The sequence below is a fragment of the Stegastes partitus genome, unplaced genomic scaffold, assembly GCF_000690725.1.
Source record: "Stegastes partitus isolate 25-593 unplaced genomic scaffold, Stegastes_partitus-1.0.2 Scaffold1436, whole genome shotgun sequence".
Taxonomy (NCBI): domain Eukaryota; kingdom Metazoa; phylum Chordata; class Actinopteri; family Pomacentridae; genus Stegastes; species Stegastes partitus.
The window spans coordinates 145,049-160,396 of NW_007579167.1; the positions used below are offsets into that span (position 1 = coordinate 145,049).

A 15,348-nucleotide genomic window follows, 5' to 3' on the forward strand; every position below is an offset into this window, starting at 1 on the left:
GCCTGTCCTAGAATGCTGAAGATGGTGTCCTTGTCTCCTTCACTGGTGGTTGTTGGAAGCAATTCCTCCACCTCCCTCTTTTCCCCAGGTAGAAGAGGCAAACCTTCCCCTTGACTGGAGAGAAGAAAAAACAATCGTATGTAATATTCCTACAGCATACCATTTATAAGTTGTATTAGAATATACAGGTTAGGTGCCAAAGTAGTAACTATACATGTATTCCACTGGGTCCACTAACCTTGCATTATCCACCACCTTCCTGCCCCAGCGGTAAGCCCAGCTGGCCAAAGCTGCCCAGGACTTGGCTACTTCTGGAGCCAGGCTGGTGGAGAGCTGATAGAGTTGGCCCAGCACAAAGTCTGGCTCCCCAACACCCACATTTACTGCACAGACAAGAACATTATGATTCAAATGTTGCTAGAATAAAGGTTACTACTGTAATTTACCTTTATGAAGAAAAAAAGAAATCCCTAAATATGACACTGCAAGTTTAAGCACATGTATGCATATGAATGAACTTACATATGTCTGCAAGTATCAAGGCTTTGATGTGTGTTTAGATGTCGACACTTTTCCATAAATATGTTTTGTTAATCTATTAATGTAGATTACCACTACAGCACTGATGTTACCTGAAGTCTCAGCAGTGATGTGGGGAATACCCTGATCCTCAAGAGGAAGGTCCAGCAGAGCAGCGATATTCCGGCTTAAAGGTGACATACTACCCAAAGTACTGGATGAGTTTACTGTGCCCGACTTCTTTACCATCTAGAACAAACCATTACCATAATTTTGTTCATTTTTCCTTCATAATACCACCGCCCAGAGTATAGTTGGTGTAAAGGGGGATTACAATGACTAACTTATTTTAATGTTTAACATCTAAAATAGTACAATGAAAAGGAAACAACCAATAACTCAATCATCTCAGCCACAGAGAATTTCTAAATTTTTACAAAACAGTTTAAAATGCTTCCAAGCACAAAAGGCCTTTTGCACTAACAAATACTTGATGTCTGGTTTATGTTTTTAAAAAAATTATGTACCTGTTTAAGCTGAGGTGTCATGTCCTTCCAGTCAGCCAACAGCCATTTGCAGAGAGTGAGCAGTGAGCGGCAGGCAGCACTTTCATTCTTCCCCACATGGCAATAGGACAGAGCAGCGCTGCTCAGCATCTCCATGGCTGACAAGGACTGGCCTACGGATAAAGAACACTGCTTACAGGGAACTGAAGACATTATCCTATGTAGGATCTTGCAGGACCACTGCAGAAATGCAGTAGTTTCTGATACCTGATAACTGGGATCAGGCCCGTGGCAGGTGGTGTTTTCTGACCCATGTGCCTCTTTAAAGGCTCAAAAATGTGTTTTTATCACTGTTATGTACCATCACATTTTGTCTAGTCAGTTTCATTTATACAGCCCAATATCACAAGTTGCCTTAAGTGGAATTATAATAAAGCACAGAGTACATATGACACCTGTCATATCTATCTGTCTTTAGACTTTTGACTTTGGAAACTCTTTAAAGCTGTAGTCGGCAGACGTGGAAAAGGCTAAATAATTACTTGCATACATACAAACAGACATAAACAAAACAAACAACAAATAACAAACACAGTTCTTCTACTACAGCTCAGACAGAGACAGAGAGAAACAAAGGCAGAGAATAACAGAGTACAGCTTTTTCAATGTGTCCCGTTCCTTACCTGCAGTTCTCAGGACTTTGGCTTTCTCTATTTGGACTTCTGGTCCCCATTTCTCCCCCAGAGTTCCCTCCAGAGTAAGACGCCTAAAGGCCTGGCTCAGCCCATCTTGTGGTTTCTCTTCTTGTGTCCCATCACTACAATGGCTAAGCAAGCGGGATGCCAGGGCAATATTGCCTTTTTTCCGGGCAAATTTGACAGCAGTCAGACAAAGCTCCATTAAATGGCCATCTATGGGGGAAGAGTAACCTAGGCAAGAAAGATGATGATGAAATCTCAGACCCTCACATGGACAAAAATGCAGGGTTCTTTTTATGTTGTTCTTTTTCTATATGGGCCTAAGTCAGTCAATAGACATCAGCCTTATTTTATCGTTCACTGTTTGCTTTCGGCTATGAGAGCTGTGTTAAGTTACTCCTGTAGCCAACCCAACACTTGAACGTGTTAACACACTGAAGCTTCCATGAGTGCATGATGCCCATATGCTGTGAGTTGTTACCCTTACACCTGGGGGCAGCCCTTTAGCTATTATGTTGGACCTTTTAACAGCTAGGCAAGCAGCCATCACAGTTCTATGCACAGATGAAACACCTTCCCTCTGACTTTCACCTTTTGAATGTAACTATATTACCAAATTTAGCATACAGCATTGCAGCAATGAGCTACACAGTTCTACTAGAAACAGGCCATATCAGTCTAAAAACATTGCTGCCAATATTTGCAAAGGGCAGGGATTAGTAGAAAAATTAAATATTTGAGACATCCTGTGCTATCTTCTGAATCTTTCTCAGCTTTGTCCAGCTTGAAACCTGTTTACTGCTGCCTACAGCTTTGTTTTGGCTGACAGAACCCATTCCTTATGTTGAGGGTATTAAGGTCTGCACCTGCAAATAGATGCTTTCAGCTGTATTTACCTTTTAGTTTGTGGAGGAGTTGTCTCTGGAACATGGTGTATCTCAGGGCTTGAAGGAAAAGCTGGACGTCCTGTTGCTTACAAGAGCTCAGAGCCTCACTGTACAGAGGAATCACACAGTCCTGCAAAAAATCCAAACAAAAGTTTGTTGAAGTTGATTTAAAAAAACACAAGGTTCTTTTGCTGCTCTTTTTGCATTCACTTACTTCATGTTAACACTGTCTTTGTAAAAAAAACAACCACGGGTTTGGAAGCAGCACAGTATATTAATTTGTAATTTAGTATTAGAGTGCTTACTAAAGAGTAAAAAATATTTGGTGAGCTCCCCATGATAATTGACATTTATTTTCTCTGGTACCCAACCCAAACTGAACAGACACAATCACGTAGCTGTACAATCATTCTTAGTGTAAATGAATTTCATTTATATTATATACAGTTAAATGAAAAGTATGTGTGTATATACTTCTTGGCCAGTGATAGTGTTTTCCAGGATGGCAGTGCAGTGGAGCTGTAGGGTTGGTAGAGTGGGCAGGGCATCAGAAAGAGTGAGGGTTGACAGGCGAAGAGGACCCAAGCAGATTCGTCCAGTAGGTTTTAAGCATCGCACCAATGTACTGCAACATCATATCACATGCTTATTAAAAGACTGCTTTTGACATGTAAATGGTAGTATACTAAAAGTAAAAAAAGGTAAGCTCACATCAGTCTTTACAAAGCAAAGCTTCTGTACCTTGACAAAAGAAAAAACATCTTGAACTAGAGAAACCAGTTCGCTAAAACAGTGAAAGTGTTTCTAGAATACATTGGCTGCCAGTATACTCTGAACTAATCATGACTTTGTGTGGCCTGACTGAAGACACGTCTTTATTCACACCTTTAAGGCAGATGAACTGTGATGACATACGAGGCTCCGTCTGCACATAAGCACCTATCATTACAGTCATGCCTCAGTTTGATAGCCGCGCTTTATTGAGCCCTGCTGAGCAGTGGAGCAATCAGGTGTTGTATCTCATTCCTCTCCTTCAGGGAACAGAAGTTAAAGGCATGACAGTTTGTTGCCTTTATTCAAATCACTCGGTACAACACATAAACTGTATGGGACATGTATTCATGCCCCGTGGAGCAGCCACCAAATCTAACCAAAGAATTCTATTGTATTGCAGATCCAGCAGCAAAAACAGAGTGAGTCACCAAGGGACTGTCACATTCAAACGATAAAACTTAAAAAAAGCGTGCAGAGATGACCAGCTCGCTGCATCACAGGCATGACTCATAGATGTCCCTTTAAAAAGAGCCCATGATGTTGCCATGCTCCTGGTAGAATGTGTCCTCACATCGTAAAGCCAAGGGAGACCTCTGCTGCCACAAACCAGGGCGATAGCCTCCATAATCCAGTGCCACTGTTTAGACAGAGCTTTACCTCTGCCCGGATTAGCAAGAAAGACAAACAACTGGTCGCAGGGGACAAGCAACACAACATCCTCCGGTCTTTGGATGCAAAAGGAAGGGGGTAATAGCTCAAGAGCTCAAATGGCATAGAGCTATAGGCAGCAGGGATGCTACATTTCTCTCTACAGAGAACAGGGAGGATGCACAGACAAAGGATGAAGCTTGCCTACCTGCTTTGCAGAGCATAAAGCAAGAAGAAGAACAGACTCTTATCTACAGACTCAATAGGTTCAAATGGAGGACCATAAAGAGCCTTAAGCACCAACGACAAATTTCATGGGGGAACGCCAAATTTGACCACAAGCTTCAGCTGGGGGACCCGCTTTAAGAAATGCATTTGCAAAAGGATAAGCAGCAATGGTAAGAGCAGTAGTACCACTAAAATCTTAACGTTGCATATCTCTAGCGGGGATACAACAAAGTCATTGTATTATTTTAAGCGCTTACGCCCTTTGGAGTACCCAACACGTCAACAGTCACAACCCATGTTACTGAAAGAGTGACAAACATTGTGAACATTTATTATGTTGCTGTCGGGGGCATCACTGACTCAAGCTCGGCCAAACACATCACCTGTTAAATCTGCAGCATGGTGATGGAGATCAGCGCACGGATTGTGCTCGGCTAAAATTAGGTAGGATGGGACAGCTGCATAGGCACTGGAGTAAGCAGGTCAAGCACTGTCCAGCTCTAAATACTGTAACGCAAACAAGCAGTGGTATGTTCAATGCTGAAGTTAACTTTGAAGCAAAGTCTGGGTACATGGGAAGGCTGTTTCTCACTGTCATTTACTTGGGGGAAAGAAAAAAAAACATTGTGAAAGGGTTCTGAGCTGGCAGAAGAAAGTGCCACTCTATCTCCAGTTTCTCCAATGTACTGCAGTACAAAGGGAAGAAGGGAAGAAAATATTATTGTAGCATGAAGGTACAGTAGCAGTGGCATTTTGACCTGACAGCAAACCTTCATGCTTGTCTTCTGATAAACCTTGCATGTCCTAGCCAATGTCCAGCATATCATCATCATCATCTTGGTGAACCTTCAGTCCAAACTGCAGCTAGCTCCTATGAAAAACTGCAGCTCAAGTTCGGCTAACTTGTCAACATACTCCTTGTGGTCAGCCTAGATAACAGCGGGGAATTCGACTGTAATTATTTTTCATATTTCAGATTAACATCATCTGAAACAATGACTAAGACAAAATGTTACTCTCAAAGATACACATGACACATGGGTGCCGCCATAGCTCAACTGGTTGAGCTGGCAACCCACGTACAGGGGTTGTAAAAGTCCCTGACGCAGTGGCCATGGGCCCTTTCCTGCAAGTTCTTCCCCCATCCTTCTCCCCCACTTTCCTGTCTCTCTCTCTCGACTGTCCCATCCAATAAAGGCAAAAAGCCCCTCCCCCCCTTCCAAAAAAGATATATATGACACATTAAAGACAGTAGAGGATCGTAGCATGGTATTTGCTGTGAAATGAACCAAAACAATAACATCATTAAACAGTTACTACTGAAGTTTAAATAAATGTTACTTGGGGTCCTAATACATGACTTTCTAACTATTCCTCAACTTTACTCACTCTGGATTGGATGTGGTTCTCTGCTCTTGCTGTTGGTTGGCTTTCGTCATGGCACTAACAGCACTACGAAGGAGCTGCACCTCAATGGCTCTCTGCAGCTCAGTTGGATCTGGACTCATGGAGGGCAGAAGCCTCTTTAGATCTGAACACATGCAAACAAAAAACAGATTGTAATATATTTTTTAGATGGACAGGGAACGTCCCACAAAAAGAAATCTTTCAGCAGTTTAATATCTATCATCTAATAATGAATGCATAACCCAGTCTTTGCAGCTTATCATGTTTGATTGTTGTTGACACTTGCCCAGCTTGTCCTTGCTGCTGGAAAGAGAGCTGTAGTCCTCTCCAGGCAGCAACTCCAGCTGAGCCCCACACTCTTCAAGATCTCCCTCCTCAAAGCGACTTAGAGCTTGGATGTAGTTGAAATCTGTTTTGAGGTTGATGCTGACTGGATTGGTAGAGTTCTGTTTGAGGACATTAATGGTGGCCTGCCACTCCTTAACAGACGCCCAATCACACAGTGCCACATAGCACTGACAGGCTTTGTTGGCCAGGAAGTTGACCACCTCGGGAGAGCACTCACTGGACTTGAGCAACACAGTCTTCCTGCTATCACCTATTCAGAGAAAAAAAACAACCACACATTCATTATTCCTGTGGTGTTTTAATCACAAAAATAGATTTTAGCAGAAGCAAGACACAAAGGCAAATTCTAGAAAAATTACATGAACAAATATTTAAAAAGGCAAATTCACAACAAGTCTTGCAAGTAACTTGTAATATAGTGTATGTCCAAGAAAAGACGCAATGATAAAACAAAGGCCACAAAAGTGAAGCTGCCCAGTTCAAGCTAACAATTCCCATTTATGAACCCATCTCAACCCTAATCTTCAGACAGGATTCTAAAGTTATCAATATCTAATTTGACCACATGACTCATGGGCAAATACAAGATGGACCAGATATATTTTATGGTAGTTGAATGGCAATAAATATGGATAGTTGCCGTTTACCGTTACTGGCATGTTTGGGGCTGCTGTTGTTCCCAGAGAGTTTGAGCAGACAACATTCAGAGCCTTTGATGCTGCAGTCCATTCCTGTAACTGCAGACAGCTGATCTTGATACTCCAGAGCCGCTTTCTCAAAACTAGACACACAAGACACACATACAGACAATTGAGCAGTGCAACAAAATGTATAAACCGAGCTGTGTAGTGATTTGGTTTATTTCACTAAAGCGTAAGGATGTCTGGTGGCACTGCTTACCGTCCCTCAGCCTGCAGCGCAACAGATGACAACCAGCCCAGACTCTTGCCTAAGGTGAGGAGGCTCCAGGCTGCCAGGCCCTGGATGGCTTCTGGACAACGCATCTCCCACAGAGCCTCCACCAACAATGCCAGAGGTACCTCCAACTCTGGACCCTTGGCAAGCACACCAAAAACATGCTAGTCATATAACCAGATTACACTATTTATTAATCATTTATCTGCATATTATGAATATGCTACTACAATACACTATATCGCTAGGTCTCTGCCTTCCCAAAAACAGAGTTGCTTTCACCAAATTATCTGTGCACATTTGAACACAGAGCACAAAGTGCCAACTTGGAGCTTTGTATACTGACCTGGGTGCCGCTGTTCTTAATCTCTGTAAGCAAGTCGAAGCCATGGCGAATAGTTACTGCTGGTTGGCCTGACAGAAGACCAACCCTCATCAATGCCAAGCGGATCCTTGTCAGCCAGTCTTGGCATGTCTGACGGTTTGTGTAGAAGAATGTCCTAATGCCCTAAGACACGTAGAAGAAGGGATATATCATATAATTTCTAAAGGTAAATGATTATGATGATAAAGATGGTTGCAATCCTGAATTCATTTTAATTACTGTTAATAGAATTGCGTGCCCTGGTCACAACACGCCTTCTTGGTTGACACAATTTTAAAATCTTAAATCTTCATCTAGAACTGGAGTCAGGAGCTCTAATTTGCACACCTTTGGTGGGGCAGTGAGAGCATTAGCACATCCCTCATAAGCATTGTACATGAGTTTCTCCAGATTCTCCAGGTACTGAAGCAGCAGAGCGAGGCGGAGCTGATTCGAGTGGTGACCATCTCCATCACTTCCTGCACCAGCCCAGACTCCAACATCCTGCTCTGGGTTCAGACTGTGTGCAGCCAGGCTCCGAATCATACCTGGAACACAGTGATACAGTGACACATAATTGAAGGTAGAGGTCCACTGGTGGCGAAAAGCTGAAGGCACAAACCACCATGAGGTCTGTTGCTTACTGTCATCTCTATACTTTCTCATGAAGACATAAAATATCCCAATGGCGTTTTATATAATACCTTTTTTGAAGGCTGAAATTAACTCTTCACAATGTATATATATAAATACATTATACAATTTTTAATCTATGTTTATAGAGCATTCTGACATGCTGCATCTCAACATGGTACTCCAGCTGCAGTATGTCAGACAGAAAAGCCCTGCAGAGGATAGCTAGAGGAGCTGAGAGGGTTGATCCTGAAGAAACGCTCTCTCATCTTACCTGTACTACTGTGTATGTACAGCAAAATGACAATAAACTTGATTAGATTTTTTTTCTTTAGATGTGGCCATTGCATTTACCGCAGCAAATATACTCCGAGGTTGTCCATGTAATGCTTTGCAATTTACACCATCAAACTAAACAAGATGAAAAAAGGTTTGAAACATTCAATATTTTTTTCCTTTCAATTAGGTTAATTGTCACTGAAATTATCTTACAGTTTAATTTTAAATTATTTATACTTGGGCTATTCAATTCAATTCAATTTATATAGCACAATTCGCATCATATGCCATCTCATAGCGCTTAACATAGTTAAGCAAAGACCTTACAAATTTGAACTGTTGATCTGCTGCTTCATAAGATAATTTTTGAACAAAAACTCAAATATGGCTCATTCTATTATTCCATTTCTATGTCTTACACTGAAGATTGAACTGTACCTTTAGTGCCTGAGGAAGTCTACGCCAAAAACAGACCCAGGAGGCATTATGTATGTAGCATATCTGACCACTGAAAAATGTATTAGGAACACAACTTTGGCTAATGTCCAGCAAATGTGGACATTAACCCCCAGCGTATAGCCTGAGGCACATGCCAAAAATGTAAATTTTTTTTACCTTACAAAAATCTTGCTATGGCAGCTTGAGTTGAAAAAATACTTGAAAACCAAATGACGTTTCTGGAATTGTAAACACAAATGGGATCTCATCTCCTTACTTTCAATGGTCTGAAAGGTATCCTGAGCTCGACCCAGTGGTGTTCGGAGTTTGGACAGTACAGTAAACTGTGCAGCCTCCCAAACTGCCCACTGCCACAGAACCACCTCTGTTTTCAGCTGCACCTGTGGCACTACATCTGGCTTGCTTCCATCAACACTTCCTCGGCCATCCTGTTTCTCCAGTCGCTGGCAGCTGTAGTACAGACGTTCCAGCCAGGGATCCTTGCTGTGAATATAGAAATGTGAAGCTTAGAAAGTCTCATTACACTGACACCTGGCAAGGCAGTGTAACCCTTGCAGCATCTAGCGCCATCCCTAGGACTATACAGGACTACACTGTCTGTGTGGCTTTACCCTCCACGATGCAGGACTCCATATAAGATGAAACTGATGAGGTCACTGAAGTCCTGGGGGTGAAAAGTGCTGCTTGGTGCACGGCTCATGTGGTTTCGGATGGCCAGAGAAATCTCCCTTATCTCAGGGTGGCTGTAATTACTGTGGACACACACACACAGACACAGACACAATTAAACAGGTATACATCAAACCATGAGAATAATATAATTTGTGTGTTTTGGTAAGTCTTACCTCAAAGCCACATCAAGGGGGATTGTTTTCAGCAGTTTGGCGTAGGCTTGCCTCACCCTGACTGCTGAGTGGACTAATTGGACTCTGCACAGATCCACACACCTAACCAACCCCCCAACACACAAACATACATATGCATGTACCCTGAGCTTTAACATGACAAAACAGGCATTAGTCATCATAGTTGTTTTCCCCATATCTGCAGGAAAGTGCAGAACATAAAGGAAACATGGTGTTCACCTTTGCAGCAGTTCAGTCGACAGAGATGAAGAGAGGACCTGTAAGCTATGGCAGGTCTGTAGGCAAATACCTTGATCTTCATTCAGAGCTATCCAGTGAAAGCATGAAAGAAAAACATCCAGCAACATTACTGATGAGTAACTGAAAGAATTTCAAATGACAAGCACATAACCTGTCTGCCTGTGGAAAGCACAAAGTGAACAACTGTTTGTTGAAAAAGCCATTCTGGGCTCACCATTGGCCAGCAGACCCCTGCAGAACTTGTTGAAGGCAGGCAGGGAGAAGAGGGGACTATAGGTGTCTGATTTCTTCATCAGCAAAGAGATTTCATGAGCCCAGGTCAGGAGCAGCTTTCTAACACATTAACATAAAAGTGTCAGTAGGAATGTACCCAATAAGCCTTAAGTTTGAATGAAATGTAGTTTTCTGTCTGGTTATTGTTAAACAGGTACATACTGTCTGATATGAATAAATCAAAGTTAGTGCTGAAGACATTTTGTTGTACATTGCAAAATTATGTACCCTTCTGTAAATGTGTGCTTTTATGCTTGTCATTGCCATCTAGTGTTTTGTAAGTTCTAAAATTTTGTCAATTACAGGCCAAAGACAAACTTTTACTCTGTGTGTGTGTGTATGGGTGTACATGTGTGTCAAAAACAGGAGAGGGGGGTAAAAAACCTGGCTTCAGGATAAAGGTGCTCCTTCGACAGCAGACCTCCCAGGAGGCTTAGCAGTGTGCTGAAATGTTTCTTTGTTGCTGTGGTAACAGTGCTGATGACAGCACCATCAAACAGAGAGGGAGACGATGATGACAAGCTGGATGAGATAAAATGATCATGTCTGCACAGAGAAACACAAGAGAAGTACAGATAATAAGATTAACCTTATATCAGAAAGAAAGGTGCATATTTTTGGGATTTTCATCCTTTAAAACCTCAGGCTAACTGACAATATTTCATACAGTTATATTTACAGCAGACCAATAAGCTGGAATTGTTTAAGCTGCACTTGTACTTTTATTTGTTTTATTGTGTTTATTTGACATTGAGAACTATTCAGCAGTATTTCTGTTACATTTGTATACAATGTGCATTTAATTTGATTTACTGAGCTGCTAACAGCTTTTTGGTTTAATACAATAAACAAATGTTTTGGATTTATTATGAGCAGGGTTTTTTTTTTCTTTTTTAATTTTTCTCCCTTTACTGAGAACCAAACCATGACTTCCGTACCGAGGTACGTATCGAACCAAGATTTTTGTATACCGTTACACCCCTGCTAAGCAAGCACTTTGGTTACACAGTACATCAGTGCTTGTGTCACCATTAAACCCCTTTCAAACAACAAACATGGAACATTGCTGGCTCAATTAATCCATTAAAGTAAATGCATTCTTGCCATTTAGACATAAAGTCACTTTTCCACTGATGGTCCTTAGGGGCTCATGATGAGGTACCCTTGACAGTGCTGGAGAGTACCGGGGCATGCACGCAATATTTGTCATTCAAGTGAAACTAGACAATACACCAAGTGATCCACAATGCATAGCAATGCAATAACAGACTAAATCTAAACTAACAGCAGCTGATCAAAGCCTCCAACCAACTATTAGCTCTCTTTATTTCTGATTTCTTAAAATAGTGAAACGAAACTAGCACTCAACCTAAAAACAGCCGTGATGTAATAAAATATTTAACTGCAGTTGATAAACTGCAAAAATAAAAACAAATATATGAAAAAAACAATAAGAAGGGCAATTCAGTGCTGTGCAAAATAAAGAGGTGTCTGTGTTGGAAGTACCCAAAACCAAACTGGTTTGTAAACAAATATTTAACAGCACAAAAATGTTGAAAAGTTGAGAGCATCTCAGGACTTTCCATAAAGCAATATCTAGTAGATTCACATATCATAGTTAGTGACAGAGGTCATATTTTAGTACAAAACCTTCTCTTCACACACTGGCATTTAAATGACTTTAATTTGAGGAAATATGGTAGCCACAATTACAACAATAAACAAAGTTCAATGCCGTATGCAAAAAGTTGCAAATGGAACAAAAACCAACTTAACTCAGACTACCTTGTCTGATAGGTGTGTAAAAATGCAGAAATGCTGACAGCATAGGTCAGCGATTTACCTGGTGCAGTGCGAGTACAGGGAGTAGAGTACAGCGTACTGGATAGCTGGGTAGTAGACGGCTAACTCAGAGTGGACCAGCATAAGATTGTGACTTAGAAGAGCAAAGACTGTAGGAGATAGCGCCCACATCTAGATAAGACACATTTGAGAGACAAAAAAAAACAAAACAAAACAGCAAAAAAACATGCATTAACACAAAACAGTAGTTCACAATATGTCAGGGCAAACATTAACACATCCTGATGCTGCTTCACAATCTTAACCAGCCAGCCCTTGTGAGTTACAGTGGTAGATTCCTGTATTTTGACTAATGAAAATATACTGATGTTGTGTACTTTTGGCACTCTTTTTATGTACATAAGGTCTGTTTGGATTACAATTTCTGAACAAAAGCTGGCTAAAACAATCTTATCCATATGAACATCAGTTTTTCTTTACATGTCTAAATTTTAAAAAAAGAAAAAAAGCTTTCAAAAGAAAAATATGACGCAAAGAAGTAAAATCTATACGGTAGACGACAGTCTCCACTAATAGTGACAAGCACAGTAGCACACATTTAACAGACATGTCTTATGAGTGAGAGGTGTCACCTTGACACGTGGTCATTTGTTGTATTTGGGTGACATTCTTACGAGGGATGGTCTAATGTGCAGGTGTGAAGGCAGATTTGCCTTGAGACATGCCATAAGATCAGTATGCTACAGATGGATGGACAGAGACACTAAGGCTGTGATGGACAACGTACGATTTACCCTAATACCTCTGGTATTTTTGCTGAACTGTTTAACCTCAATAAACTGAAATTAGTCAGGTCAGAGTATGGTTGCATTGTTGTATGTATATGAGCACTCTAATGGCATCTATGGAAAAACATGTAGAAGACATTTATTTTCTAATGTTCCAAGAAGTGCTTTAATGGGGAAGTCAGCTGCATTACTAGATGTCAGAAGGGAGACACAACCCTGAGGCAGGATCAGAGAGGTGTTAGAGGGGGAGTTTTCAAAGCTATCTAAAACCAACCAATGCATTGTTACAAAAATGACAGGATAATAGCTGGTCCTACCCAGGCATGCAGTCAAGCACACAATACTGCAAAACAAGTGAAATGACATCTGGAAGAAATAAACTGGAATTATCCTTAGATGATGAACCGAACTACTGATGATGCTGAAGTATTTTTTCAGCGCTCTTAAGGATTATAATATTGAATATTCTGCAGTACAAAGCAAAGCAAAGGGCTCACCCCAATGAGAGAGTTCTTGGTGTTGCCGATGGTTGTAAGGGTGCTAAGGTTAAAGATGAGGATGAATTGGGCCTTTTCCAGCGGTTGGCTGATCGAGGCAAAAGCAGGGTGTTGGATATTGGAGCAGGAGCTTCCGGGTACTGGGGCCTTTTCAGTGGCATCAAGGGTTTCCATCAGGCTGGACAGGGAACATGCCATCTCACCCAGTACCAATTTATAAGCTGCCTCCAGCGTTGGAATGTTTTTCAGGCTCAGCAGTGCCTGATACACACCATGCACAGCTGACATCACCTGTGCACACACACACACATACAGGCATACGCAAACACACAATACAGTAACAGATCAAGAAATACATCACATCATCTTCTCACCAATAACATTTTGGATGAATAAAGAAAATCAACAGCCAGGTGCCAGAATCTGATGGCCAGTCTTTCCAGACTAAGTGAAGGTCATTATAGTAGCAGATTAATGCTCATGGTTTTAAAAAACAAAAAAACAAACTTCAACTATCACCCAACTAAAATGTTTGGCCACATAATGCATCAGAAATACAGAAGGTATGCTCCAAGCCTTATGTGTTGGCATATTAACCTGTAGGACACCTTTGCTGTATTCTAAAATAGTGTTAAGAACACACACCTCTTTCTCTTGATGGAAGCGTAGCTTCAGCAGATGGGAGTCTGGTGCCAACAACTTTTCAACAAAGGATGCAGGCAGCTTCATGTTGATCTGGTCCACAATCTGAAAGTCAACAAGAGTTTTAACTAAATGTTACAGAAAATGTTTTAATTTAAAGACAGGAGTCTGTATGTACATGCATGTGTGTGTTTGCATATAGTATAGCCATTTCCAGACATGGGACAAATATCATTCATCAGCCTGTTAAAGTGACAGCATTCTGTCATTCAGATATGGGTAATTTCTAATGTACCTAACAGCTTCATTTAGACATAGCCCATCCACCATAGTGACAGAGAGTGCCATGGTACACACACAATTGTTGTCATTAGTGCAAGACTGGACAGTACACCAAGTGATGTATAATATGCTATAATGCATTAATAATAATTAAAAAGAAAATAAATCTGAACAAATAGCAGCTTATCTAGCTGTCCAAATAACTGACAGCCTAGTTTATTTACAATTTCCTAAAACACTGAAAATACTGTTCATGTGTGATGATAATCCAACTACTAATTTATTAACAGCAAAATAAAAACATCCCACCAGTGATGGAGTTCAGGACTCAACCTGAGAATGGCTGCTACGTACAAAATTATTTAACTGCAGCTATAAACTGTGACCCTGTGTGTGACAGCTAACCTGTCTGAGATGAAAAAACAGACTTGCTGTTAGATCCTGATTGACCCTTGCCACATGAGACAATTTAGAATTATAACTACTTAATGAAGTTACCACTGTTTCACGTGAGTAAATGCACACAGCTCTTACTCATTTGGAGACACTCATGTAGATCCTGTCTTCTGTCTGACACTGCAGGTATTTAATAATTTCAGAGGAGACTCCAAACTAAAAGACTACAAACAGCTGCTCGCGACAAACTAAAATTAATCTCTTGTTAATGTTTTGTCAAACCCTAGACTACATTCAATATCGGTTAGTCTCATTAATCTGACTTGTTCTGATTTCTAATAGATGTGACATTGCAGAGCAAAGTGAATGCAAATGGTGTAATTTGAATCTTGCAGCAAACTCTCTTTAACTCTCTGTGATGTTTTAGGACCAATATGGGAAAAAAAAAACTTCTCACAACTCAATGTCACTTGCATGGTTTTCTGTTCATGCAATGACATGTGCAATACGGAAACGTTTCTGGATCTGACCTGGCAGGATTGCTGTTGCAACTTTTTTGGAAAAGTGATGAGGGTGCTCATTTAGACATGAAGTTGACACATTAAAACGCCATCAGATTAATGGAAAGAAGTGCATGCCTCAAAGGGGCTTACGAGTAAATCTGATGTATCTGCACTTTAATTTTCTTGAAAACGTTTTATTCCATTTCCTTCAAACTTGGCAGTTGTACTGCTGGAGGCACATGGAAATGCAGTGTCAAGAGTTAAGTTGTTCGGAAAATGGCTACCAGTTTGTTACACTTTCACAACATCCATTATCTATACACCGCTTAGTCCTCACTAGGGTCGCAGGGGGGCTGCAGCCTATCCCAGCTGACTTAGGGCGAAGGCAGGGGA

The 15,348-nt window shown here is 41.0% G+C and overlaps 1 protein-coding gene across 1 annotated transcript in view; it reads right to left on the bottom strand.

The window, feature by feature from the left end:
- Positions 1-15,348, bottom strand: part of smg1 (SMG1 nonsense mediated mRNA decay associated PI3K related kinase) — a 74,634-nt gene that overhangs the window by 39,627 nt on the left and 19,659 nt on the right. Inside the window, exons 11-33 of the mRNA XM_008299600.1 lie at positions 14,462-14,465; positions 13,778-13,902; positions 13,133-13,423; positions 11,888-12,018; positions 10,429-10,590; positions 9,986-10,104; positions 9,751-9,838; positions 9,511-9,612; positions 9,277-9,417; positions 8,922-9,148; positions 7,643-7,842; positions 7,277-7,438; positions 6,916-7,070; positions 6,663-6,796; positions 5,954-6,265; positions 5,650-5,791; positions 3,085-3,235; positions 2,620-2,740; positions 1,709-1,954; positions 1,047-1,198; positions 633-768; positions 239-383; positions 3-114 (exon numbers count right to left, since the gene is read on the bottom strand). Of these exons, the coding sequence (XP_008297822.1) occupies positions 3-114; positions 239-383; positions 633-768; positions 1,047-1,198; positions 1,709-1,954; positions 2,620-2,740; positions 3,085-3,235; positions 5,650-5,791; positions 5,954-6,265; positions 6,663-6,796; positions 6,916-7,070; positions 7,277-7,438; positions 7,643-7,842; positions 8,922-9,148; positions 9,277-9,417; positions 9,511-9,612; positions 9,751-9,838; positions 9,986-10,104; positions 10,429-10,590; positions 11,888-12,018; positions 13,133-13,423; positions 13,778-13,902; positions 14,462-14,465 (3,558 nt within the window). The remainder of the gene's footprint in view (positions 1-2; positions 115-238; positions 384-632; positions 769-1,046; positions 1,199-1,708; positions 1,955-2,619; positions 2,741-3,084; positions 3,236-5,649; positions 5,792-5,953; positions 6,266-6,662; positions 6,797-6,915; positions 7,071-7,276; positions 7,439-7,642; positions 7,843-8,921; positions 9,149-9,276; positions 9,418-9,510; positions 9,613-9,750; positions 9,839-9,985; positions 10,105-10,428; positions 10,591-11,887; positions 12,019-13,132; positions 13,424-13,777; positions 13,903-14,461; positions 14,466-15,348) is intronic.